Source organism: Chaetodon trifascialis, chromosome 9 (assembly GCF_039877785.1).
Source record: "Chaetodon trifascialis isolate fChaTrf1 chromosome 9, fChaTrf1.hap1, whole genome shotgun sequence".
NCBI classification, from domain to species: Eukaryota; Metazoa; Chordata; class Actinopteri; order Chaetodontiformes; family Chaetodontidae; genus Chaetodon; species Chaetodon trifascialis.
In genome coordinates, this window is record NC_092064.1 from 19,783,514 (window position 1) to 19,809,963 (window position 26,450).

Sequence of the window (26,450 nt, forward strand, 5' to 3'; positions counted from 1 at the left end):
TTCGATCGGGACCAGATGCGCTTTTACGCACTCCGTCTCCAGCCCTCACATTCAGCGCGCTTTTTACGCACACTGGATATTTGACTCCTCGGTCCTCGGCACCATGTCAAACGTCAGAAATCCGCATTATTCTATAGGAAGAGGCTGTGTGTCATTCATGTGGGGCTCTTGAGGGGGCCGGTTTGTTTCTCGTCGGGAAGACGAAATGAGCTTGTTTCAGTGGAGTTTACTTAGACTTTCTTTCCCCATTTGTCTTGAAATACTGTAGCTCTGTCAAAGAGGGATTTTTAACTCCAGGACTTACTTGAAAACCGTCGGTATCTGCGGATATCTCTGTCAGGGATAAATCAAAAGCACACGATGGCTTTGTCGTTCTTCTACGCGCTGTGCATGTGGGTGAGTTTAGTCTGTGCGTCGCTGGGAACAGGCTTTGTTTATCACTTTCCAGGTATCACTCTGCAGCGGCAGCGCATCAAGTCGGAGCAGAGCGGCAGCACTGGACCGCCAGGTACCGGGTCCCGTACCCAACTCAGGTGAGCACATGTGCAGACTGGAGATGGCGCCTTTTCACTGCGGATGTGGTAAAAATGTAATCCTGATTCTACGTCTTGAACTACTTTTCTCGTGTTCCTTAAATTGTCACATTAGTGTTTCACTTATTTTTTCACATTATGTCTGATCTGATAACTTTACTGGTTGTTTGATTTTATACAGTATGTGTTCATAATGTATTAACAGTAAGTGTGAAATCTATTTCATGTGTATTTTAGGAACTGGTGTCAGTATACTGTTTCCAGGACAGTGTCCTGTCAGGTGCACAACGGGACAGAAACCACAGTCCAGAGAGTTTTTCAGGGCTGTCGATGGCCCGGACCCTGCTCCAAAGTCATCAGGTACCCTCAGAGTCCTCACAGCTGAGCGGCCCCCTTCGGCCAAGTCCTGCTCGCTCTTCAGTTCTGTCAGTTGTCTGTGATGTTGATACTGTTTTGCTGTTCGGGGGTGGATATTGTGATTTGTGGGCCATGGGGCCTCTGTCGTGCCTTATTTTCATCCTTTCTCTAGTTGAAAATGTTGGCACTGGCAGTGGAGGAAGATCTTTCGCATAAGAAAACCTTTCACACAACACTGTAGTAATACTCTCAAAAACCCTGCAGTCGGTTTTTAACTTACATAAGTAGGAAAACAATTAACTTAATTTCATCTTTTAATGTCTTTAAAAGGTTTCTACCAGAAATGAAATATAATGTTGCATAAAATGGAAATATTCTTGAAGAGTGCATATAAATGCAACATTTCCAATACAAATCTTGCCATTCCCCTTCTCTCATTCAACAGTCCACTGTCAAAAACTTCCAAAGTACTAAAGAAAAAATGAATCAGACATTATCTCTCAGTCTAATCGTGCCTGTGCATTTGTGCGTGTGTCTGCATGTAGCTTCAGCACATATCCCTGAAATCAGTGTGCTGCTTCCTCCAGCTACAGGACCATGATCAGGCCGTCCTTCAAGGTCACCTACAAGCAGGTCACTGCGCTGGAGTGGAGATGCTGCCCAGGGTTTGTGGGAGAAGAGTGTCGTGAAGGTGAGTTTCTTATCTTTCCCTTTTTTCTTCCTTCACTTGATGCAACTGTCTCGAACGTTGCAGGCGAGAACGTGATTGGAGGCAAAGTCTTTCAAGGACTGAAATAAAAGCCACGTGTTTTGGTCCCATCTGCGTCGTTTTAGCAGCCTTACCCACATCAGTGCCCTTTTTTCATGTTTGGTGGTGTGTAGTCGGGTAGCCTGCTAATCGCGCTCCTGTGAAGGAGTCGACCTTTTGATATGATTGTAAAGTTGTTTTAAATTAAGATTGAAAGTCTGCTTTGGATTACTTTTGGGAACGTGGAGTGCAGTAAAACAACAGTTGAAAGGGATCCTGTGCTCTGTGGTTTTGTACCTTTGTCTTTTACAGTGATGCGTTCAAGGCGCTTCTGTGCCTGGAAGGAGGATTAGAATCAGTAACCATCTCCCTCTGCACCGCTCGTCCTTTGTACTTGTGTGTGAATACGTGCACTGGACTCGCACGCATTCTCTATTGACTGCAGACAGCACAGAGGCTGTTTTGCCTGTCTCTCTGAATATCATCATGGCTAATACAGTCAAAAGAATGAAGGCAAAAAGCTCACAGGAACATCCTGCAGAGCCGCTTGTAAAGTGGGGAGGTAGGCAAGGTCTCACTGATGGGCAGCGCTGCTCCTGGATACCACAGACCGCAGAGTCTGAGCCCAGCAGAGACCAGAATTTTCACCCATCCACCGCTGCTCACAACCACACTGACAAACATGTTTTCACATATTGTATTTTAAACATCATGGGTGCCTGTAAAAGGGTGTTTTAGGCTGCGTTGGCTGAGATACAGTTAATTAAAATGCAGAGTTATTTTAATGGCTTTCTATGAAAATTATTTAGCACACCCAGCAACATGGTAGATTCTTTTTTGGGCTGGTCACAGTAATTCATGTGTAACTGCAAAAAGCAAGGCCATGGCCTATCCACATTTGTCCAAGATTAACAGTTACCTCAATGAGCAAGCTTTGCTTATTGGTCATAATTACCACACCTTGTTCCATTTTGCAGAATCATTCATTGTTGCACTTGGATGGGCAAGATTTACCACAAGTTAAGAAAACACACATTAATACTAATGGAATAAGCGCAGACATTATTACAAAGCCTTTGGAAACCATTATTTGCTCGGCCATGGATATTATTCCACCCAAAGATTAACACGTAGCTTTATCCGCTGAGTCTGTAATGCCAGAGATTACGGTTCACTTGAGACCAAAGTGGTTGCAGGAGTGTGAAGAGGTAATCTGGCTGTTTATTTAACGTTTGCTGAAATGTATTTGCAAGTTGTAATGGCTCTATAGCAGGAGGAAAATTGCCTCCATATGCACAGACAGAAAGCCAGGTTGGACTCAGTGAGGAGACTTTAAAGACAGAGGCTGATGTCAGTGGACAGTCTGCTTCACACCGAGGAGCAGAGGGAGGGCTGGCAGAGGCAAGGCTTAGAGAGAGAGAGGGAAAGTTAGGACGAGTGCACCAGGAACAGCAAGGTGTTAGAACTGGCAGTGTAGAAACAGCTGTGTGGCAAGAGAAGAGAAGAAGAGAAGAGAAGAAGAAGAAGAAGAGAGGAGAGGGGTGAAGTGTAATGAGGAGTGTTTCTCTCCCACAGGGCTCCAGCTGCTACAAGCTGCCCAGACGGCACCGGAGCAGAGAGCCGGTTGTGTGGGAAAGTGGCCCCACTGAGATTAATGAGCGTGACACTCATCGACCAGGTCTTTGTAACAGACGTGACCATGCTAAGATCAGGCTACAGCTCTGAAACAAAGACTGGTTCTCCTCATGTAGATTAACCTCTGTGCAAAAGGGTCAGCGAAGCGTGAATGTATGAGTGCCTCGGAATATATAAATAAGGGTTGTTCCTCATAGTAATACCACTGGAGAACATGTTAAAGTCATACCACAACTTTTTTAGCAGTTGCATTAAATCACTTTTTTGGATCACTCTGTTACATGAATCTGCTTTCAGTTGTCTTTCGTATTAGTTATTGGAGGAGACGGTATGACAGTTGTAAAAATATGTCATGCATCATATCTGAGAACTTCTGAGGGTCTTTGAATGAAGTCTCCCCTTCATTTTCCTCCTTGGCATCATCACAGAGATATGCGTTTGTTTATATCACATTTGACATTTTTGGGAAATGTGCTTATTTGTTTTCTTGCCAAGACTTAGATGAGAAGACTGATGCACTCTCGTGTCTGTCCAGTAAATGTGAAGCTACATCCAGAAGCCAGTTGGCTTGGAATAGAGACCTCACCTCAAGTCACTCCTGGCAACAAAATATCCTGCGCATACTGTAACCCCAGTTTGGTGATTTTACACTTCAGTGTTTCTTTGAGATTAAATAAATTGGATATAACATGTTAATTAGTGAGTTTCAGAGCTGCCGATTTTGTTACTCTTTGTGCTAAGCTAAGCTAATTGGCTGCTGACAGTAGCTTGCTGTGCAGACATGAGAGTGGTATCATTCTTCTCATCTAATTCTCAACAAGAAAGCACATTTCCCGAAATCTCCAACTATTCCTTTGAGCATGGACACTTTTTGTCTTTATGCCACTGAGCCAACACTGTACATGCAGCTCTGTGCAGCGGCGAGCTGCTGCTATGAAGACTCAGAGCTAGCTGCTTTATCAGAGTGAGGAAGGACAGCCTTAACCACTGAAAATGACATCACCTCTGGTTTTAGTTTGATGGAGTTCTGGCTCCACTTCAGAGGCCCCTGAGGCCCTCAGAGATGTAGATACAGATACATAACGAAGCCTGCAGAGCTGAAGTTAAGTCTGTGTGTGCTGAGATGATGCTCACCTCTGTTCATGCTGTTGTTGTTTCATATTTTGAGCCCTGAACCATTTTCTGCCTGACTCTAATATGGTATTCTTTTGCCATCAGCATTGGTTAGAAAAAGTCAGAAAATGTCCATTTATCAAGGGTGACCTGGAGCGTAAAATGAACTTGTTTGGCCTGTTGTGATTTCTTGTTTCTTTGTTTTGTTTGTAAAAAGAATGACTCAATATGAAGGCCAAATCTGCACTGGTGCCAATGCACAATTCCCTGACAGTCAACCAAATGGATGCTTCACTGTTCTCCTAAAATGTTTAGAACTGAAATGATTAGCCAATTAATCAATCAGTTGACTGGCAGAAAAATAATCTTCCCGCTATTTTGACAATTGATTAATAATTCCAGCCTCGCAGCTGTGAGCATTTTCTTGTTGTTCATATGTGACACTGGTCTGAATATCTCCCTTTCTCTCTCCTTTTGGATTGCTGCTTGGACAAAATTAAAAATTTGAATATGTCACTGTGGGATTTAGGAAATTACGTCATCTGAATTTTCTGGTATTTTTAACTTTTGATAATTAACTGAGAAAATAATCAGCAACAATGCCAATGATCAGATGCAGCCCTAAAAATATTTAACATTTACCATTTCAACCTGCACAAATCTGATGCGATGCTGTAGGTTAATGCATCAATCATTAAATGTGCAACACAAAGTGTTTTCACTGTTGGTTTTGGCTTTTACAAGTCCTCTAGTGCGTTGGCTGCTTTTTATTTTGTCCTCTGCAATGACCTTATATCATGCGGCCGAGCCCCACAGTGGATCTGGTCGCAAAGCCTGAATTTTTCTGTGTTTGCTAATGGAAAGTGGGCGTTTTCTGAATACATTTGGTTGACACCCTGACCCGTCAATATTTTTGACAGCCTGGTTTGTGCTGGCTGTGTACGGTGCATGTCAAGATTTACATTTTGCTTTCAGCAGAGCTGTGTTAACACATGACGGCATGGAACACATTTGGGGGAAATGTGTTCGTAATTTCCCTGCCGTTGGCCCCTGCGCCCCCTCCCCTCCGCTCCATCACAGCACCACCCCAGCGCCTATCTGCACACACGATCATATTAACAGTGGGGATTGTGGGTAGTGTGTGTGTATATGTGTGTGTATACGAGGGAGCCTCATCTAAAAAGAAGAAAGTGGCAGGACCTTCCCTGATGAGAGCGCTAACCTTTGATCTCATGCAAAAGCTCAGGAAAAGAAGTTTAACAAAGTCTGAGCCTGGGTGTGCCAGCACAGGATTTTATGTTCGTGAAGTTCACGAGGAATTTCATTAAAGAAGTGAAAAGGTGGCTGGAAGCTTAGGGTGTCAAATGTGCTAATTTGTTAATGCTTCAGCTATGAAGCTGCTAAAGTCACTGTTTCCCCTCTGCAGCTGCATGAGCAGGAAGAGAGGGAAGTGTGTTAAAACCCATTGTTGGAGGGATTATCTAGAACACCAGCTATATTATATCATTCAAAAATACCTTTTTTCCATTTTTCCATTTTATCATCCGCGCTCTTCCTTTGCAGGCCTTTGCTGTTCTGCCCTTGCAGTGCCCTTGCTTTTTCTTGCCACTGCTGGCCTCTTTATCTTCTATATTCCTTGCTGCTTTCCACTTATCTAACTTCCTATGTCCTTTAGATCTGCCGCTCTCCTCTCCTTGGAGTAAAGTGATAAAACAGAACCATATCCCGCATGTGCTCCTCCAGACCACAATCTCTACAGCGTGCCTATGACTGATGTCTCTGTTACATCCCTGGCTGTGCTCAAATATAGGTCAGGCGGTACCCTTTGACCTGCTGGGAGCTGTGGGATAGCTCGGCTGTTCCTGGTCCAGGTCTGATCTGCCTGATGGATGATGATCTATCTGTTCACGCTCCGTCTGTGGTTTTTCAGGTCTTTCACCGCCTTATCATCGGGTCTTCCTGCCTCCCTTTGTCCCTCTGTCTCTCTGTCTGCAGCTCCGTACATCTCTTTATGCTGAGTTAAGCAGTTCACTAAAAAGTTTCCCGACAGTCCGTGAAGATTGGTGTAATCTGTAGGTTCTTGCTGCCAGGAGATGTGCATGTTAATGTGTATGTCAATCTGTGAGATTTCTCTGAGATTTCCAAATTGCAAGTTTGGAGGTCGTACGATATTTTTTGTGTTTTGTTTGGTAAGAAACAAACCATGATTGTTTGTAGTGGCTTTACTGTGGTGTTAAATTGTGGACAAAATACAAACAAAACTATGAGTCTACAACCATGCTAGCCGCTCTGTAACCAGGCACAGTGTTGCTTTTAGCTAAATGCTAACATAGCATGCTAACATGCTCTCCCTTACAACGTTAACATGCAGGGTATAATGTTGCATGTTTGGTAAGCACCGTGGTAAACGTAACTGAACATGAGGTGCAGCTGAGGATGATGGGATTGGTTTTTTTTAGGTGTCTGGACAAAGTTTGACTTGAAATGAATGAATGAATGAATGCCAAATTTCATGATAATCCCACTGGCAATTGTTGAGATATTTCACTCTGAATCCATCAGCCAATCAACTGAACAGCATTGCCACTGCTGAGGCCCTGAAAACTAAACATTTGCACCCTGACGTAGATCAAAACATTATGAATAAGCAGCAGTGAAACTCGCTGGCCTCTATTGTCTAACTTCTCTCCGTTTTTCATAGCCGACATGTTCCAGGCGCTTAAAATCAGGGCTCATGGAGACTTCTGTATTTCTTGTAGGTAGTTCCAGCTTTACATACTTACAATATTTCCAGTGTGACTCTTACATTGGGATATTCTGCCACTCTTCTCCTCTCTGTCTGTGTCTCTGCCATTTCCATTCTCTCCACTTCATCAGTCACCGCGGTAAAACCATTTCAACCTCAAAAATGTTGCCCTCATTGCAGCCGATCACCGTGCCATCGTTTTCCTTTATTAAACTCACACTACACCACCTCATAGCACGTCGATGACTGTATGTCTGTGCACCAGCAGGGCCATCCATCTCCAACTGTTACCGATGTGTTGCGAGTGTTTCAGCACCACTGCACTGTGTGCTTTGTTGGCCGAAGGGCCGGAGGGTGCAGCGTGATGGGGGACGAGTGGATGCATTCTGGTCGCATGAGGGAATGACAGAGAAATTAGGTGTACTCGCAGATTGGAAGAGATTCAATTTGTCATTGTTTCATGGCTATGCCTCTGGAGAGACGTCAGATTAATAGCGGTGCCTCATTGTGGTTTTTAAGTCTGTTATTTAGTCATTTACTGTATCTTGTTCTAGATGAAATAATGGCTTCAAATTTTATGGTAAATTCAATTATTTGCCAAGTATTTATTACTTGCAAAATGTTGCAAAGCTTCCATTTAAAGAAATGCTGTGTGGCCTGTCAGCTGGCTTCATGGTGAAAAATGCTAAATGGTCCCTCTGTGGACTACCAGACATCTTGGTTTTCAAAAAACGCTCCGTTCACCATCGTCCACCAGCCACAGCAGTCAAAGTGGGTGTGTGATTTAGTGAGTGAGAGTTTGTGACAGTATAGTGTGTGTGTGTGTGTGTGTGTGTGTGTGTGTGTGTGTGTGTGTGTGTGTGTGTGTGTGTGTAAGAGAGAGAAAGAGTGTGTGTGTGAGACTGTCTGTACATGTTTGTGTGTGTCTGTCTGTCTATGTCTGTGTGTGTGTGTGTGTGTGTGTGTGTGGTGTGTGTGTGTGTGTGTGTGTGTGTGTGTGTGTGTGTGTGTGGGTGTGTGTTCTGTGCCAGCTGCTCTCCATGCCAGCAATAGCTGACCACTTGCTGGCCGGGGCCGACACAAACAGGCTCCTGGGACACAGCCAGCTCTTGGAGGCCGACTGTGGTCTGCACACACAAACACACACGCACACACAAAGAGACACACACAGACTGGGCACACACTGTCTGTGTATCTTGGGGATGTGACAGCGACTCTTAAGACGGTCCAAGAAGATGTTTCAATACATCATCCTTCCGTTCTGCTCACACATACAGACATGAAAATGACTGTCCCCAGCTGTGTGCGTCACGGTTTGTTTTGTGGTTGAGGTTGTCTGTGTGCGTGTGTGTTTGTGTGTGCGCATGTGTGCAAAAAACTACACACAAGAGAGTGATTTCTTTGATCTATATCCAGGTCTAATGTAGGAAATGTAGCTGCCTCAACAGACGATGCCCACAGTCTGACTTTGGCTCTTGCCAGAATATCCCGTACTTTCTTGTACTGTAGATCAGTGCAATAATGGAAGTGATGATTCATAAAAGCGGTCTGTCTTTCTGTAGTTTGCTGAGATGAAATATGCTCTTTGTTTTGGTTCCTCTGATGTTTAAATGAAGATTTATCTTCCAAGAGTTTCTAATCTTATTTACTGTGTGTACTTTGCCTGGAGGGAGTTTGATCCAAGCAGCCAGTCTGCTCTCGTCTCTTGATTTTCATCGCCAGATTTAACAGTTGAGCTTATCAAAGAAGAGTAACGTCAGCTTTGCGTCTGTGTCATGTTTTTATGGACATGTAATCCATTTGCATGCTGCATTACCAGCAATCAAATAGCTTTATTGATTGCATTTTATGCAGTTTAAATTTTCTGTTTCTGTGGTCATCATAAATCATTTCCACTTGTCTTGCAACATTGTATTTGCATTGTCTTTCCTCAAGATCAAATATGTATATTTTTTTCTTTTATAAATGCTCCTTTCATCAATAAAATCTTGGTCTTTGCCTAATTTTCGGTGAATCTCCAACAGTATCAGACAAGATGTAGCATTTAAAAAACTGCTCAACCATAAAAATCCTTCTTTTCTCTATGGAGCAGAAAAAGTTCCCAATTCTTTCTGTTTATTTGGCTTCCCACTAAAGACAACACAATTCTGAATCTTTCCCATGAGCTGAGCACAATCCAAGAAAAATAACCGTGTCTTATGTTGCCATGGTGTAATTATGGATCCAAACAGACTCTATAGCTGTGGTCCTGTTCTAAACATCAGCTCGAGCACAGCGGAAGTTTGGTTTTCTAACCCGACATAATTAAATTCCAACTGCAGGACCGGAAATCCCGCCCACCACCATTAGAGAAAAGAAAAAAAGAAGAAGAAAGAAACGCAGTTGTTTTGCTCTGGTTCGCATTTGTGGTCGATTGACTCGTTTCTGGTGTTTTCCTGTGGTGTGTGTTTATGACATAATAAGATATGGCTGGTTTATTTCTGGCTCTCGTTAGACAAGGGATTGAACAAGTTAGCTCGTTAGCAGGGAAGAGTGGACCTGGAGTGGCCTTCAGAGGAGCAGTGAGCCATCATGGACCAAGCAGCTGTGCATATTTCATTGTCAATTGACTATACAGCAAAGCAGCTACTGCACATGCTGCATTTTGAGTTAAAATACTTCACTGCTAGCATGCTAACATTTGCTAATTTGCGCTAAATAGAAAGTACAGCTGAGACTGATGGGAAATAGTATTGGGCCGAGCGACCTTTTGACCTGATGATGGTGTGAGACGAAAAGTCAAGAAATCACCAAAGTCATCAGGATTCATCCTCTGGACAATATGAATATCTACTTCAATTGTCATCAGAATCATCCAACAGTTGTCAAAATATTTCACTAAACATCAGATATCTCAGCCTCATGGTGGCTCCAAAGGAAGATGTCAAGGGATCAGGATTCATCCTTTGGGAACCATGAATGTCTGTACAAAATTTCAATACTGCCAATGAAAATCTCAACAGTTGGACCTCCTGACTGACTGACAAACCAACAGTGCCATTCCCAGAGCCAGGCCTGAGAGCTAAGTGTCACCACATCATTGTAAAATAACTCTTGGAATGCATCACAGACTGATGTTCTGTATATACGAGAGAACGAGTGTCAGAGGGTGGAGACTTCCTCTGGGCTGATGATGAATAACTGGAAGAGATGAAGGCAAATCAACTCATCAGTCCTCTCACATTGTGGAGCCCATGATTGCCCACAGTCTTGCTGTTGTGCTGCGTGCGGCTTTTGATGTCCTTGGTGTAGTCGCTGAAGAAACCTCAGTGCAGTCAGTCACAACAAACCGCTCACGAGGGGTCATTGTGGCCTCGGCGGTTGAATAGCTCTCAGTATTTGGGTTGATGAATCCTGAGGAATGTGTTTTGGGTTGAGCCGTTGATTGTTGTTTCCGTTTGTGGCTGAGCTCCAGGGCGAGATCCGAGATGCTGAAATGAGGCATTGAGAAACCACACCCCTCCAGTCTGATACACCACCGGGCTGGATGGACATGACTGTAGACACACAAGCAGACATGGCACAGATGTTCCCCCTGTCCTATTTCAGCGGAGCAGAAACCTCAGCGGCGGCCGTTATGGCCTTGTGTGCCGCGGTCGGAGACGATGATTTAGGCAAACCAGAGCCGTTTGGGTCATTTTTGTTGTTGCCTTATTTATGAGCACCAGTTGTTCCTCGTTCTAGGTATCCCTGCAATGACCACAATGTGGGTGGGTCCCATCTGTGGGACTGACAGCTGACATTCCAGACTTCTTATGAGCCAAAGACCAGAGGACAGCTCAGATTTAGAACAAATACCGGGTTTTTCTATAAAACTGTGCTATGCTGCGCTGTGGATTACAGCTCGTGTAAAGAGTCCAGAATTTCAGCACAGCAAGGAATCTGTGGCTTTGTGTGTGCTGGACTGATATATTCTGTGACACAGAAATGTTTAAAACAGACTGAAAATAATGTAGAAAGTCTCTGACAAACGGGACTTTCAATCAGGCACATGCACATAAATATTTTGCTGGTGCTGCGAAAATTAATACAAATAAACCTTAAAAAGATAAGCAAAAAGCAGCTTTCCCCCCAAGTGTTTACACAGATTCTTAAAGGACAAGCGGCTATTGTCAACAAATGCTATAAAAAGGCTAAATACAACAATGCATTAGTTCAACTCTGAATACTTAACAGCTCTGTCTGTGGCCCTCACTCCAAACCCATTGGTTCCTAGTGAAGTCTTTAAAGCTGCTATAATCAGTGACAATAAATTACCTCATGTAATGTACAAGAGTTTGCTCATAGGGACACCCCCACAGAAGATTATCTCCCAACCTGTCACAACTCACAACTCTACTGTTTTGGTTCATTTTCACTGCTTTATGCCGCGGCCAGCCGCTGTCAATGTTGTGCAAAAAGCTCGGCTAGTGAGCATGAACAGCACCGGGATGGTATGTGCTGGATTGCCTCTACATCACGTTCCCATGTTGATCATAATGAAGGAACTTTTCACACAATGCAACAGTGTGTCTCACAATGTGTTCGTAATAGCTGCTGGAAAACGGCGGAGGTCTGAGGCACAGAGGAATCAGACAGTTTAGCTTGATCAATTAACTGTTTTTGGACTTTTACTGGGATTTCTTGACTGTAAGTATCTTTCAAATGGCACTTTAGTGGCACCCGGGCACATCCTCAGTCAGATAAATTAAAACTGAATATAATGTGTCTTAAAAATGTCTATAAATGTTTCTTGTAGACATTTGGAAAGCAGGCTTTCACGCAGGGGAAGCATGTGGATGTAGGTGTGTGTGCTAATGTGTGTTTGTCTGCGTTTCCATGTGTTACACTCAGTTAATGCTTTTGGTTTTGGTATCTGGAGGAGGACGCGAGTGTGGGCATACAGGCCATCGCTGCCAGTGAGCCAACAGACAGAAAACATGCCGAGTCAGGACACAAGCAGGTGTGTGCCAGGCTTGTATGTGTGTGTGTGTGAAAGAGGATTTCACAAGCGCTCTAATAATATTTATCCGCTGAATGAGTGACATGATTTAAGGAGGAACTCCTGATAAATTCTTGGGTCTGGTTTGATGGACATTATTCTTGTGTATCTTGGCCTGACCTGCTCTGTGTGAGATAGAGAGATACGAGCGATGGTGCCAGGATGAAAGAAGAAACAGGGATGAAAGAGACGAGGCAGAGACGGAGAGAAAGGAAAAGACAGCTGGGGAAGAGGCAGCGTGAAAGCCTGCTGTAATGTGGAGACCAAACTCATCCTTGTGTCTTGTCTTACAGAGTGTTTGAACTGTACCACTTTCACTGACATGAACAGCAGAGTAAAAGCCATTGAGTCAAAGGTAAAGAGGATCCGTCTGAAGTCTGTGTCTGAATCATTTGCTTTTAAGCATTTGTACACAGATGACATCATACGAAGCTCTTGTTCCAGATCAAGCTGTTAGAAGAGGGACGTTCATCCCTGCCGACTGTCAGCAGTTTACCAGAGGGCTCAACGGACAATGAGGTGGACGGACCCCAACCCACGCCTATTGGGCCGCCATCATACCTGCCGCCAGGTGTCAACACATCATGAAATATGTAGAGGAGATGTTTGTGAAAAAAGGAAATTAAACTTCAAAAATCTTGTTTCCCATTATGCAAATCAGTTGAGTTTTTTATTGGACCCCCCTTCGTCCCAAATGCCCACGTCTGTCAATCCCCACATCTAAAGTTTGTAACACACGCTCTCTGTTAAACTTTACATCTTAAGCTCAAGCTGAATAAAAGCTCCTCCAGAGCCGCAGAAGACATTACACAACTGTTTTCAGGTCTTCTTCTTCCTTGATGCTGACAGTCTCTTTGTTTTTTTTTGGAGTGCCAGGAGGCAGAGGGCCTCCAGGGCCTATCGGACCACCAGGGCTTCCAGGTTCTGCTGGGCCTCCAGGTCCGGCTGGAAGAGCAGGCCTCCCAGGGCCCATTGGTAAAATATCAAGATGAAGCTTTCCAAAACTCACAATTGACCACGTACTTGTTTAACAAGACTGATTGATTTTGTGTTTTACCTTGATGCTCAGGACCAAAGGGAGACAGAGGTCTACCAGGAGAAATCGGTCTCCCCGGGCCTCCTGGTCCACCGGGTCCTCCAGGGCTGAGCTCCTCTCGCGTCCGAGAGCGGGGTGACGTTTTTCACGTGGACAATCAAGGTGAGTGGAACGATTCCCTCTTCCAAACTCACTCTTTTACTGTAACTTGGGGCTAAATTGTCCCAGATGGTCTCAAATGAGAACATAATAGAAGTAGATCTTACACACATGGCTGAATTCTGACCCGGGAACAATTCTAAAACCAGTCAAGCGTTCAGTTTTTGGATGGTATGAATTGATGCCAAAACCACAGGCCCATTTTCACAGTTCGTCCTACGCTGAATCATGTGCTTCACCAGTTTCACACACTCACATCTCATGCACTGTGTTCATCCTGTTGCTGTCTTTGCAATCATTCTGTCAGGCAGAAGATGAACCCTGGCCAGGTGCATTTCTATGGATGGAAAGTGGTTTTAAAGGGGCACAGGTGGAAGCACAGAGACTAAAGCATACTGCAGCTGTTACCATGCATTTAAGTGAGCAGTACGTGTCTTTAGCTTTCAGCGGCACACTTACATTTGTAAAGGAGAGAGCATTGTTTCTTTGCAGGGCTGGCTTCGATTGAGTTTAATTGTTTCCGCGTGTTTTGCTGCTGCTGAGCAACTGTTTACTGCAACCTCTTTTAGCACCACCACCAACAATGGAGCCAAATGCCCACATATGAATCACAAAATTAGCTCAGGTGGTTTTAAAAAGACTGAATCAAAAAAAGACATTGGTCGTTCGAATCCACTTAAATGCAGCTTCACTTGTTTGGCTACTCCCCACAAACATCTGTACAGTCAAACACATATAGACTGTTCAACGTGGAAATAATTCATTCCTCGTTTTTGAAAGTATGAAATCTTTTGAAATAGACAGAAGAAAAAGCCTGTGTGAAAAGTTACAAGTTTAAAACCCAGGTTTTGCCACAGGGAGGCAGTAGAAGTCCATGCTATAATCATTACCTCATGAAGACTGCTGGCTCCAATTAGGCTTTTGGCTGCGTCTGCCTTTCTGAGCCGAGACTGTGTCTGTGGGTCTGGAACTATGTAGATTTGGGTCTGTGGGACCGTGTAAGCTGAGGGGGGCCAACTGGCTGTAAATCAGGCCTAATTTGTTAGCTGTCAGCACAACAGTCTGCGTTTGGGGGAACAGGCCGCGGCCCAGAGCCAAAATCTGGGCTAGCTATGAACCAGGGAGGGAGATAGTCTGCCACTCATGTGGAGTTTCTTGGGGAGGCAGCCAGGCTCGAGGAGACTGTAACATTAGAAAATTAGTTCCAGAGGGAAATCTGCTCCTTCTAGACCCTTTCTGTGGACTGTAGCCATAATGTAACAGCGCTGTCTCAACACAGGGGAAGACTGATTCTGAGCATATGTTGAAGTGGAGAGGAAGTGGAAGTGTGGTCGCAAACAAAATTTATACTTACAAGCATACTATGAAATATCCAACATGCTGAGAACAAGGCATGACTTCCACCTCCTGACTGTTTTCTATGAAGAGAGATCATGTGCAAGCGTTTTACTGCTCCATTAAATGGGACCTCTTTTAGATCGAGCAGCTGTTCTTGTCGATTACGCTGGATTCAGGCCTGCTGGTGACTGCAGAGGAAACTCTGCAGAGTCAGACTGCAGAGGAGACTCTGCAGAGTGGTGACCCTTGGTGTCTTAACTCTTCTGTTAGGTTGAAAATAGGATACCACTCGCTGAGATTTAGCCTGTTTGAGACCCCAATAATACCAATATATGGATGCATATAACTGACAATAATTTTAAAGGTGGAAAGTGGAGAGGTGGAAGTAACTGCAGGTGGACAGCAGCAGATAGCTTTAGTATCTAGGTTGCATGTAAATCCAGTTGTGTGTGTCTGAAATGTATTATGAGAGACCCCTTTTGGTCAGATTTCACTTTCTTGCTAATTTGACTATGATGAAACTGTGTCTGCTGCTAAATATGAAGTATTTGTTTTGGAGGTTTGTTGATACACATACACAGACATGTTTGTCACCTTTGAGTGTGACTTTGTAGAGCTGTTCATATGAGATCAGGTCACCCATGATGCATTTCAGTGGTAAGAGTGCATCAAGTGTGTGTTGGTGTCTGGGTTGAGATCAGGGGGAAGGTTAGCAGAGAATAGTTTTGCTCACCATCTGCGCCACTGAAAATGTCGAAAACATTATTTACAGATGTTAAATGTTTGGGGTCAATTTAAAAGCATGTTTACCGTAAAGAACCTGTAGAATTACATGAAACCCATTTCATACCACCATTTCTTTCCTGTCCATAAAGCACAAACATCCAGTGTTAGAGCTTTGGCAACCAGCAGTGATGCAGTCATGGAGATTTTAGCAATTTTCACGTGTAATTGGCTGGTTACTGTGTTGCAGCCTATGAGTCACCTCAGTTACTATGTATGGTGTGGATCAATGAAAGCATTATAAAAATCCAGTTTAATTTGAAGTCATTTGCACCAGGAAATGGAGTAGAATTTAACATCTGTTTGCTTCTGTTGACGCCAGGAGAAAAGTTAAAGGACATTATTCAAAGTATTTTGGGTACATGTGCACACAAACAGACTATTTGTTATGTTAGGACATGATCTAAATGATAAGCTGTAAATACACCTCTTGCTGTAACATGATTGTTAATGACCTTCAATCAGGTATTAGTTTTATTTTCTCATTACAGTCTCCATTATCGTTTGTGCAAAGTTTAAACCGAACTTTTATTTCAAACTTCTGCTTTGGTTTTTCCCAGAGGAGATCCCTGACCGCCCAGCTCTCCCTGCTCCTCAGATCATAGTCGGGCCTCCTGGTGCTGCTGGTCCCATCGGTCCCTCAGGTATGAATATAAGCAGTTTCCTGCCCACAGGTTAGCAGGAAAAACTACAAAACCAGAGCATGTTCTCAGTCCAACACAATTCATGAAACATGCATGTGTGTTATGTATGTATATATACAGTATATGTACTGCATATAGATCATGTCATGATTGAGTTTTGACCTCTTGGACAGTTCCATCATTACAAATGCATGTAGTGCAGCCAAGTGTTGCTGAAACTCACAAAACTTTATTTTAAATCGTAGTCAAGATCCCAAAATTTCCAGAGATAGGAAACACGTCATGCTAATTTGTAAAGCGTCAGAAGAAGCGCAAAACCCTTTAACACAATGACTTCAATTTTCTTTTTAATGTAATTTTGTTAAAAGTGATCTTTTGAATTTGAACATTTTGAGTATATGAGCATTATTCAATAAAACAGTACAAACAGATACAAAATCTATGTGTGACTTTGTTATACGAAAACATTGATAAAGCCACTTAATTCTAGGGGAAATTAAGGCGAAACCTTGAGAACATGGAGGTTCAAGCGGTTAATCATGTGTTTATTTTGTAAAAATCTCTCTCACAGGACAATGTAATTTCTGAATTAAATCAAACTGAGTTAAATTGAGTGAATTGAATTTTGACATTGCACAATAGTCAGAGCCAAACTTAAACATTTTGACATCCATCCTCCTCATGTGTGAATGTTCTCTTAATGAATGACACGACAGGCCCTCCAGGACAGAGAGGACCTGCAGGGATACCAGGCCTGCCGGGACAAGATGTGAGTGTCTGTATCTGTTGATCAATAAGAATCTGAATGCACGACTGCCATCATTAACGCACGCCTTTCTGTTTACTGCCATAAGGGCAAGAACGGCCTCCAAGGCAAGCCGGGGGATCCTGGGCCTAAAGGAGATCCAGGGGAAAGGGTGAGGCTGCTTTAAAAACTGTCCTCATTATTGGATTAGCAGGCTGGCTGAACATATTTGAATCTGATGAACTATCAAAATGCTTTTGTTCTACAGTTTGTAAATGGTCCTAGCTGTCATGCAACCTTAAACACATTAAAGGTGAACAAGCTTTTCTTCAAAGACGCACTCCAAGCCGTGACTAATCCTCCCCTCTCTCTTTCTCTCTCTCTCGTCCGTCCGAGGCCTGGCTCACTAATCAGGGCAGCCATGTCGGGTCCCCTCTTTTATCCGGCTCTCTAGTGGGCCTCTGTCTTTAAACCTGATCCCCTTCCTCTACCAGCATGATTTAAGATTGGAGATCTGGTGAAGAGGCAGATTAGCACAGGGGATAAAGAATGCAAGCCAGTGAAATGTGCATGTGGGCAGGAATCGTAATTTATTTCTCTCTGCTCTTCCTCTACCAGGGGACTCCAGGTGTAACAGGCGAGCAGGGCCTACCTGTAAGTAAAAGCTATTGTGCTGCAAAAGACACGCACAAAACACAGAGGTGACTATCTTATTTTACTGCCTTTTCACAGGGAGCACCAGGGCTAAAAGGAGAGCCGGGAGAGGGCTTGAATGAGGTAAGAGACGTCAGTATCTTTTCCTACTGGGCTCATCTGAAAAATGGTCCGAAATGAATGTGATGGTGTTAATTAGGGCGAGGCTGTGCAGCAGCTCAGGGAGGCCCTGAAGATCCTGGCCGAGAGGGTCCTGATCCTGGAGCACATGATTGGTGTTCATGGTAAGGAGAAAAATAGAGGTGGAGGTAAAAGTTTTTCCAGACCTCAGAAGGATCATGTTAAACGTGTAGTTTGACGTTCTGGGGAGATTATTTGCCTTCTGCCGGAAACCATGGGGAGAAGATTGATACCACTCTTAAATTTAAGGCTACAGCCAGCAGCTAAAGTTAGTCTAGCTTAGCTTACAGACTGGGAACAGGAGGAACCAGCTAGCCTAGCTCTGACAATAGGTAACAAAATTCACTAACCAGCTCTCTAAGGATGACTCAAAATGCTACATCTCATGTGCTTAATCTGTCAAAAAACCAAAGCACACAAACAACAATTTGCAGTTTTATGACGGTGTTTTGCCGCCACATAAATGTTGTTTTTACTCCTCAGTTTTGGTCTGAACTGAACACAGGATATCTAGCGTGTTATAGCATGTCTGGTGGTGATGGCAGGATTTTGCTACCACCGAGGCAGGTGAGCTGTTTCCCGTTTCCATCTTCATGCTAAACAAACAGACATGAGTGTTATCGATCCTCTCATCTAACCCCCCTCCACAAAGCAAATAAGCACATTTCCCAAAATGTCAAACTATTTTTAAAAGCAATATTTGAAGACAAACTTCTCTTTTTTTTCTTATGGATGATCGTTTTTCTGTCTCCATGTCTTTACACAGACAACTCTGAAGGATCTGGATTTGGCAGCATTTTGGACCCCCTGTCTTTCACCGCCATAAAGATCAAACGGCTTCCGCCTGTTCAACCCCCTCCAGTACTGGAGGAGAGACACAGACGAGCTCCGCTTTAACACTATAGTCTAGTTTTGTATGTATGTGTATAATTGTGATGGATGTGGCCTTTTTTGTTAATATCACGTTTCATACTTTCATTATTTCATTTTATTTGCCTTCTATTGTCTTTTTTTTTTGTCTTTTTAGCTGGAAAAACGCAGCTCTTTGCAGACATGAGATGTTGAACATTTCGTCCACATTAAAAGGTTTTGTTGAGCCTGTTTGACACTGTTGCTGCATGATCCTGCGGAACCTTAGCAGCAGCAGCAGCAGTTGTACAATGTTGTACAATGAAATACAACCTCATAAAGTGTTATGAAAGTTCTTTGGCATCTTTTGTTCCCTAAGATTAAAGTCTGCCTAGTAAACACATCAGTTTCCTCGGCTGATGTTGCAAAGCTCCTCCGGCTGCAATGTGAGTTCCCGAGAGCTGGACCCAAAATATACTATTTAGTGTCAAACACATTTTTGGAACGACCTCAGGGTTCATCCTGTGTTAGCCTGTCAAACATATTTCTTCCTTTCTCTTCTTTCTGTCTCTCTCTGGTTGCTCTGTCTTGTTAAAACTGAGGTAAGACACGACAAGCTGCCAAGAATGTCTGCTTAAAATAAAGTTAGGTGAAATGAATAGCAGCTGGAGAGCACACATCTGGAAAGCAAAAGGAGGAGATACTAAAACAGTTGAGTTTTGGCCTGGAGACCATAAACCCTGCTCGGCTCCAGCGCACCTTCACGTGACTGGCTGATGGAGACAGGATTATACGGTCTTCACAGATAGCCTCTGAGATTTGTTCCCAAACTGATATGATTAGTGTATAATGAGTCTCTGAGAGACCAAGCCTGTTGGTTTCTGAATAAAGCTTTGGCCATCTGGTACAATCTTTGTTTTCTCCATTTCAAGGTTCATGTGTTTAGGAATAGATTGGCATTTTTGGATATAAGCTCATTCACTTTCTTGCTTGACAGTTATATGAGAAGATCAATACTGGAGTTAGCAGCTTAGTTTAGCACAAAGACCGAAAGCAGGGGGAGGCACTAGCCTGGCTGTCTTCAGTATTTGCAACCTCATGATGACAACAATGCTGCTCTCATATTGTCATGCATGAATCCTCTCAAGCCAAAATAACAGGAGGTTTTCCTGTTCTTCCTGTTCTGCCAACATTGCTTGAATGCACCCCGCAGCCGAGAAAGGCCCTCGCACTTTACATGCTGTAAAACCACGACTTTTTTATGCTCAGGTTTTTGTATGGATTAAACAAACGAGACATAACGTGTTAATCACTGAGCTTTTGGTTGGCTGGTAGGCACATTTTGTTTGTTGTTGAAAGCGAAAGAGCTTATTTCCCAAAATGTCAAACTTGCTCCTGAGCCATCATGAGCAGACAAGAGATGAACCTGTCTGTGTCTGATTAGTTACATGTTTCATAAGCTTGAGTCTTCTGATGTCTTTTAAATACTGCTGTTTTGTTGCGTTGTGTGCATGTTTCATTATCTTTTATACTAAACAGAGTGTGCTTTGTTGTGTCATTTGCGAGGCGTTACGCTCAGCAGATATCTATGTGTTGATTATTGAAGTGAGATTAAAGTCACAACAACAAAGGGATTCATTTCATGGAGTCACCACTTTATTGCACAATAACTACATTCACACATGCTGTACGCCACGACTTCACAACAAGGCCAGGCTATTTCCAGCCAGAAGCTTCCCCGCTCTTCTTCCTCTCCTTTTCATCCGGCTGTTTCTTCTCCTCCTTGTACTCCTGCTCTTTGCCCCCTCCGTGGGTGATCACATAACACAAGTTCTCATATTCAAGGTTCTCCACGACACCCAGAGTGAAGTTTGTAACCCTCTGATTTAGCCTACCTGTAAGCAAGCAGGTAAAAGCTTTATTGCGCTTTCCCTTTTTTTTAAAAAAAATCTGCAACGCTTGTGATGAGGAGGGCTGTCAGGTTTGCAGAGAGGAATCACACACGATATTACATCTACAGAGAAATACAGAGCTGGCTTTTGCCATTCAATTAGCTCATCAGAACCGGGAGATAAGTGCGGTTATGTATCATTGTCATATATTCCACTCTGGCCTCTTTGTGCACTCTTTCATCTGTGCTTTGCCTGCCTGTTTCTGTCTTCCTCCTGATGTGCCCCCTCCTCCTCCGCCTGTTTCTCTCCTCTTGTTTTTCCTGTCTACTGAACAGAGACATGTTGATATGAGGCCCGCTTGCACGGCCACAAGGGAACAAGTCTCTGGTGCTTTTGATCAGCTGCAAGATCAGACATGTCCACAGCTCCCCCGTGTACACTCCAGTGACTGATCATGCAGTATAATGGGCAGGCACAGACAACCAAAAGATGCACACCCACACATGTTCTCTCTGTAGATCATATAAGCTTGGGCACACACACACACACACACATAAATACACACCCAATGCAGAGGGTCTGCGGTCCGTGTGTTGGCTCTGTTCACAGTGGGGTGGCTTGTTTGCTGGACACAAGGGAGCGAGAGAGAGAGAGAGATGGTGTGTGTGATTTCCCCTTTCTTGCCCTTTTTTTGCCTTTGACAGTAAGATGGATGATTGCAATCACAGGAGCCATCAGTGAGACAGAGTGGAGGTCTATGGGGCAGTGAGACACAGCCATGGGAAACCAGCCGTCAGATTGCTGCACGGCGCTGCCATGGGAACACTGTGCTGTTTATTTGTCTGGGGGTTTTGTTGTTTCATATGCATTTTCCTCTCTCTTTCCCCCTCCTCTGTGCGGCCTTTTGATGTACAGAACATGAAAGCTTCCTGATAAAATATGTGTAGGCTGAGCGAGAGGAGCAGAGAAGGAGAGCGTTTACGTTTCACAACATAGTGAGTCTACTGTAAGTCAATACGTCTCCTCAAACCAGTACAAATGTGACAGATTTCATAGCGATTAGACTGGTCTCTTTGATCCCTCGAGAGAATGAGAGGCAGACTTTTCACTCCCCAGTCAACGGATGTTTTTAAGAGAAACATCTGTTGCTGTACAAATGAGATTACTGTGTCTCTAGCCAGGGGCCATGTAGGTTATGAATGGCACTGTTACTGAAGAGGGGGTCTGGAGGAGAGCTGAGAAGGATCTTTGTAATAAGCTGGAGCTGGTACTTAAAGAGTTTAAATCAAATGAAATTGCCTCGGATTCTGGGTATTCATCAATGCTCACCTTCAGCTTGTTCAATGGTATCACCACCGCCCGTACCCTTGAATCGCATATCTCATATTGATACATCCAATATTTCACCTTGTTGCCAAGCAACAACTCACCTCATCCTCTGTAAACTTGTCAGCCTGTGACACGAGGTGATATCTTATCCTGCCGGAGAGAAACAGGAGAGAAGAATTACTGTTTCCATCTCTTGGACTTTGAATTAGCTGTGATCTGTATTTCACTTATCAAGGTATGCATTATCTGCATGCTGGAACTTTGTTAATGATTTACATTTTTTGTACTGTACAAACTGATTCACAGTTATCTGAGTGGTGAATTCCCGCAAGAGTCATATCTGCCACGGCTGTGCAGAGCTGTGAAGGAAATCACACACCCCTCCCCCCCGAGGTGTCCTGTTCCTTCTGGGTCAAAGACCTTGAAGGCGTTGAGAATCGTTTCCTCTGGGTCAATTCCTGGCAAAACACAGGTAACGCTGCAAGAAACATCTGCTCATCTGTGTAGACACGATGCACAGCGCGCTCTCTCAGTTTCACAACACTTTATGTGTCATATGGCTTTTCTTTGTACTGTTTTATTGGCAAATGTTCAAATGTAATATTTTGATGCTCAGGCTTTTCCTTTGGGATACAGTAAAAGTGGCTTCAAACTTAAAGCCTTGACTGAAAACAAGCTGATTAAATAATCAAAAACTCGTATAATAAGTAAATGGGAACTATAGAAATACACAATTGGCATTCTGAAATAGAGTGTAATGTGAGGAAGCACAAAATCCCCATATTGCTTTTAAACCTGCGTGTTTATTACCAATAATAGCTAATAAATACTTGCCCAGAGCTGCAAAGGTGTCTCTCAGGTCGCTCTTGTCTATGATACCAGAGGAGGTTGTATAGCCCTACATATTACACGCACAGTTTCACTGTGAGTGGAGGTCCACTGTGGTTCCCCGAGTCAGATCAGCTGAGTTGGGGACCAGCATCAGTCAGCAGAGACACCAAAAAGCAAACTTGACTTCTAAGCATCAAGACAATTGGTGCTGACTGTTTTTTTTTTTCCTCAATAGATTATCGCTCACAAACAGTCTGATCCTGATCAAATACTGCTTGACATTGAGTATCAATTACTCATTGCTGCATTCAAATGGAAAGAAATACATGACAAGCGCAGTGTTTGCACACTGGTTAATGCAGTGAACCTTCTAAACATCCTGCACAGCCTCTTGTCTACTTTGTGATCTGATAAGCTCTTGTGAAACAATAAGAGGAGGGCCCTTCCTTCATATACTGTTAGGTCCCACAGCGGAGAGGTATGGCACGCCATTTGGAAGACACTTTAAATGAGGACATGTGGAAACAAGCTTCAGGACATGCAGTGGATCTGTGTTTGAAAGCAATAAGAGTGAATATGATTTCACTCACAGTAACTAGATATGCTAATAATTCCCTCATGTGCGTGAATGGGATTATGACAGGGATGAGGGGTCTGGCTGTTCTGGCCGTCTGAAAGCATTATTGCTGAGAGACGTCAGAGGTTTCAGCAGCTGTTGAGGCATCAGCTCATTATGGAGAGCAACATTACTCGCTGCCCCTCTGCCTGCAGGAAATGTCTCCTTTGACAGTGTAAAGTGTTAATTCTGTGTCAGGGCACTAACACAGAGGTGTAAATTTAAATGATCCACATCACAGCTTCTGATTCCTATCAAGTGACTCCTGAAGCTTTTTGAAAAACAGGCCCACATGCTCACCTCCCCCTTCTTTCTGCCTTATTGCTATAGCCTCAGCTATACAATACATGTATAAAGGAGAGTAACATGAGAACCGCTGTGTAAACGTAGGCAAACACTAGAGGATGTGTGGGTTAGTACAGCTGTCTCGCTGTCAAACAAGCTGTGCCTGAAGTATGAGCAATAAAAAGACAAGTTTTACCATCTAACAAAGCCTTTAAGGTCATTCAGTTAGGCCAGTGAGAGGGAAAAGTGCTGCACTGAACCAGCCAATGACGTGCAGACACAAATCAAGGGCTCAGAGTGCTGTTTGTGGCCCGATTTGACAAAAGCATCAACTATGTATGCCGTTAAGCTGATAGTAAGTCAGATCCTGGGATACTATGATTAACATGATTTAGTGCTCAGGTACACACCTAAGACACACATACTTCCTGGAAATGTCTCCTCACTGAATCACACATACACATCAGGTTACATACTCCCTGGGAATATATATTCATTATCTGTCCCTATTTCCATTTCATTTCCTTTGAAGTATTGTGTGAAGTCACCTTGCAAAGCTGCGAAACTTGCATGAAATAGACGATGCACTACAAGTGACATTTTATCACCATTCACGTTTGTAAGTTGCTGATGTTGCACGATGCCAAAGCTGTAAGAGGGGGCTTTGACATATCTGACAGCAATAAATGTTGGCCTTGTACTGTGATGAATCTCAAGCGAGTATTGTCCCTGCAAGCGGATTTTCTTTCTGCACTGCAATCAACTGCATCACAATCACCAGTGGCTGCCTCAAGAGACAATGTGAAATAAAAATATCAATATTAGTATGTTTTTCAAAAGTATACCATATACTATGTGTAGTTTGTAATATGCCGTACAAAAACACCATGAAATGATGAGGAGGAGATGAGAGGAAACTTTGAAAAAATAGCTTTACTCTGAGGGTGTAGTCTTCAAACAGACAACAGGATGTGAACAGTCACTGGAACAAAATCAGATACCATAATCAAACTAGAATTCTTAATTAATTAATAATCACATAGTTTCATTTAAGTCACATGAAACCTGACAGGCTCCCAAACAATCATAGTCGATGATAAATAGATAGATATGTATAGATTTCTGTTGTAAACTTCATAGCTGATGGTCACCAGGTGGGCAGAAAGCCTGGCTACAGATGATCAGTTTTCCCATCAGTTCAGTCAGCTGCTGGAGGTGATGCAGCTGTTTCTCATGAGTGAAACCAGCGTGTCAGGTCTTTGACCACATTATGCCTGCCTCTGGTCCTCCTCACCGCCCTGCAGGCCGTGCAGTAGTGTTCAGTCCAAAAGAGGGGCTGGTGCACGCTGTAGCGCCTTCTCCAGTCCAGGTGCCGCCTCAGCTGGACCGGGCTGCGCCTCAGCATCAGCAGGTACCGTGCCAGCCCCCGCACTGAGGGGAAGTCGTCCAAGTGAATGAAGGCTTCTGGGGGCAAGAAGCGTTCATAGTTCTGCCTGGACGGACCGAGGACCACTGGGATGGCACCGGCCACCAGCGCGTTCCACAGCTTCTCCGTGATGTAGTCGGTATGCTGCGAGTTCTCCAGCGCCAGGTAGAACTGGTACTGTCCGACCAGCCGCACCACGGTGTCACCTCCGTCGTCCTCCGGCAACGGCAGACCCGCGCGCCCGAACACATCTACTTGGACATACTGACTGAGCTCGCGGTAGAAGGCCACACGCGCATGGGACTCCGACCAGTTGCTGATGACCCAGGCCAAGAGGCGTGGCCGGAGGATGCGTGAGCGCGTGGGTACGCTGAGCGGTTGCGCAAGGCGGTGCAGGAGACCCTTGACTCTGTGATTACGAGGGACCAGATACCCGTACGGCAGGAATATATCGGAATCCGTCCGGTAGCTCATTGTCAGGTTGAAAACATCCTCAAAATGCCACAGCCAGGGCGTGTGCGTGGGGGATTCGTGGTTCATCCATATCCACTTTTGCGCAGGTGGCCGCGGTTCCGGTGGCAGATCAGTGGTGCCGGCGGCAACCTCCCGGTGGTGAATGATCACGGCGTCAGCCTGCGGGTACGCGCGCACGTCGTCGGTGAGCGTGCACCCGCCGATCCGGTAGATCTCAAAGCAGTCCGGAAGTTCGTGGTATCGACCGAACGGATGAGTCCATACCAGCAGCGTCACCGTCCTGTTCTGCTTAGAGACAAACGGCTGCAGCGCGAGCGGGTCCGGCAGGTAGAGCTGACAGATTCCCAGGAACAACAAGAAACCGACGACAGCTAAGCACACAGAGGAGCAGGTCCCCTTGAGAACAAGCACGTAACATTTTTCCTGCTGGGACAAACCTGAGCGCCTGTCTGCTCTGTGCGCCGTGTTCGCGGTTCTCCAGTGAGCCCCAGCTCCCATCGACGCCTTTCACTGTTCAGAAACCCGTTAGAAAACCACTCCGCTCACCTAAATCCACATACATTAAGACTTTTTCGGGAAGCGTAGTTCCTCGGGCCCAGCGTTCATTGCAGCCTGCCGGCACACCTTAGAGTCCCGTGTTGACAGTGTGTTTCTAGTTCCAGGTGAGATGAGGAGTGTCGATAACGTCAGGTCGTTTGATAACGGGACCGGCCACTGTCCCCAAACTTCTGCGTGCATTGTTCTGTCCTACCTGTCCTCCACAAAGGTGGGTAGGTATTATCGGTCCTCTTGATCCAACCCGAGCATTAAAAAAAGCCTTTGCAGCAGTGCTGTATGCGCAAACATTTTGACGTGGCAGCGTTGGTCTGGGTTCCTGTTCCTGGTGAATGGAGCTTTTGTGAGGCCTGGAAGCCCGCCAGGCACTTTTTGGTTGGGTAAACACCTTTGCTCAGGGCGCGGTGTCCGGGAATAAGCAGAGGTCATTTTTTTTAAAGAGCAAGACATATTTTTCATTCAGCTTGTAAATTTCCCTGTTTGTCGACAAGCGTATTCTTTT

The 26,450-nt window shown here is 44.3% G+C and overlaps 2 protein-coding genes across 3 annotated transcripts; one reads left to right on the top strand and one right to left on the bottom strand.

The window, feature by feature from the left end:
* The first annotated feature begins 256 nt into the window (after positions 1-256).
* Positions 257-20,173, top strand: col26a1 (collagen, type XXVI, alpha 1). Of its 2 annotated transcripts, none has more exons than XM_070971028.1 (14): positions 257-533; positions 771-893; positions 1,478-1,581; positions 12,446-12,507; positions 12,597-12,723; positions 13,029-13,127; positions 13,222-13,350; positions 16,029-16,112; positions 16,829-16,881; positions 16,967-17,029; positions 17,476-17,511; positions 17,590-17,634; positions 17,711-17,795; positions 18,458-20,173. In XM_070971028.1, the coding sequence occupies exons 1-14, from the start codon at positions 361-363 to the stop codon at positions 18,586-18,588; spliced, it is 1,314 nt and encodes a 437-aa protein (XP_070827129.1). In that variant the 5' UTR covers positions 257-360; the 3' UTR covers positions 18,589-20,173. The 2 variants fall into 2 exon arrangements, with proteins under 2 accessions (XP_070827129.1, XP_070827128.1); XM_070971027.1 differs by having other exon boundaries at positions 13,023-13,127; positions 18,458-20,167.
* Positions 20,174-24,619: 4,446 nt separating this feature from the next.
* Positions 24,620-25,971, bottom strand: LOC139336162 (alpha-(1,3)-fucosyltransferase 4-like). The gene has a single exon (XM_070970103.1). It carries the CDS (start codon positions 25,889-25,891, stop codon positions 24,725-24,727), a length of 1,167 nt encoding a protein of 388 aa, XP_070826204.1. The 5' UTR covers positions 25,892-25,971; the 3' UTR covers positions 24,620-24,724.
* Between the last annotated feature and the right edge of the window lie 479 nt (positions 25,972-26,450).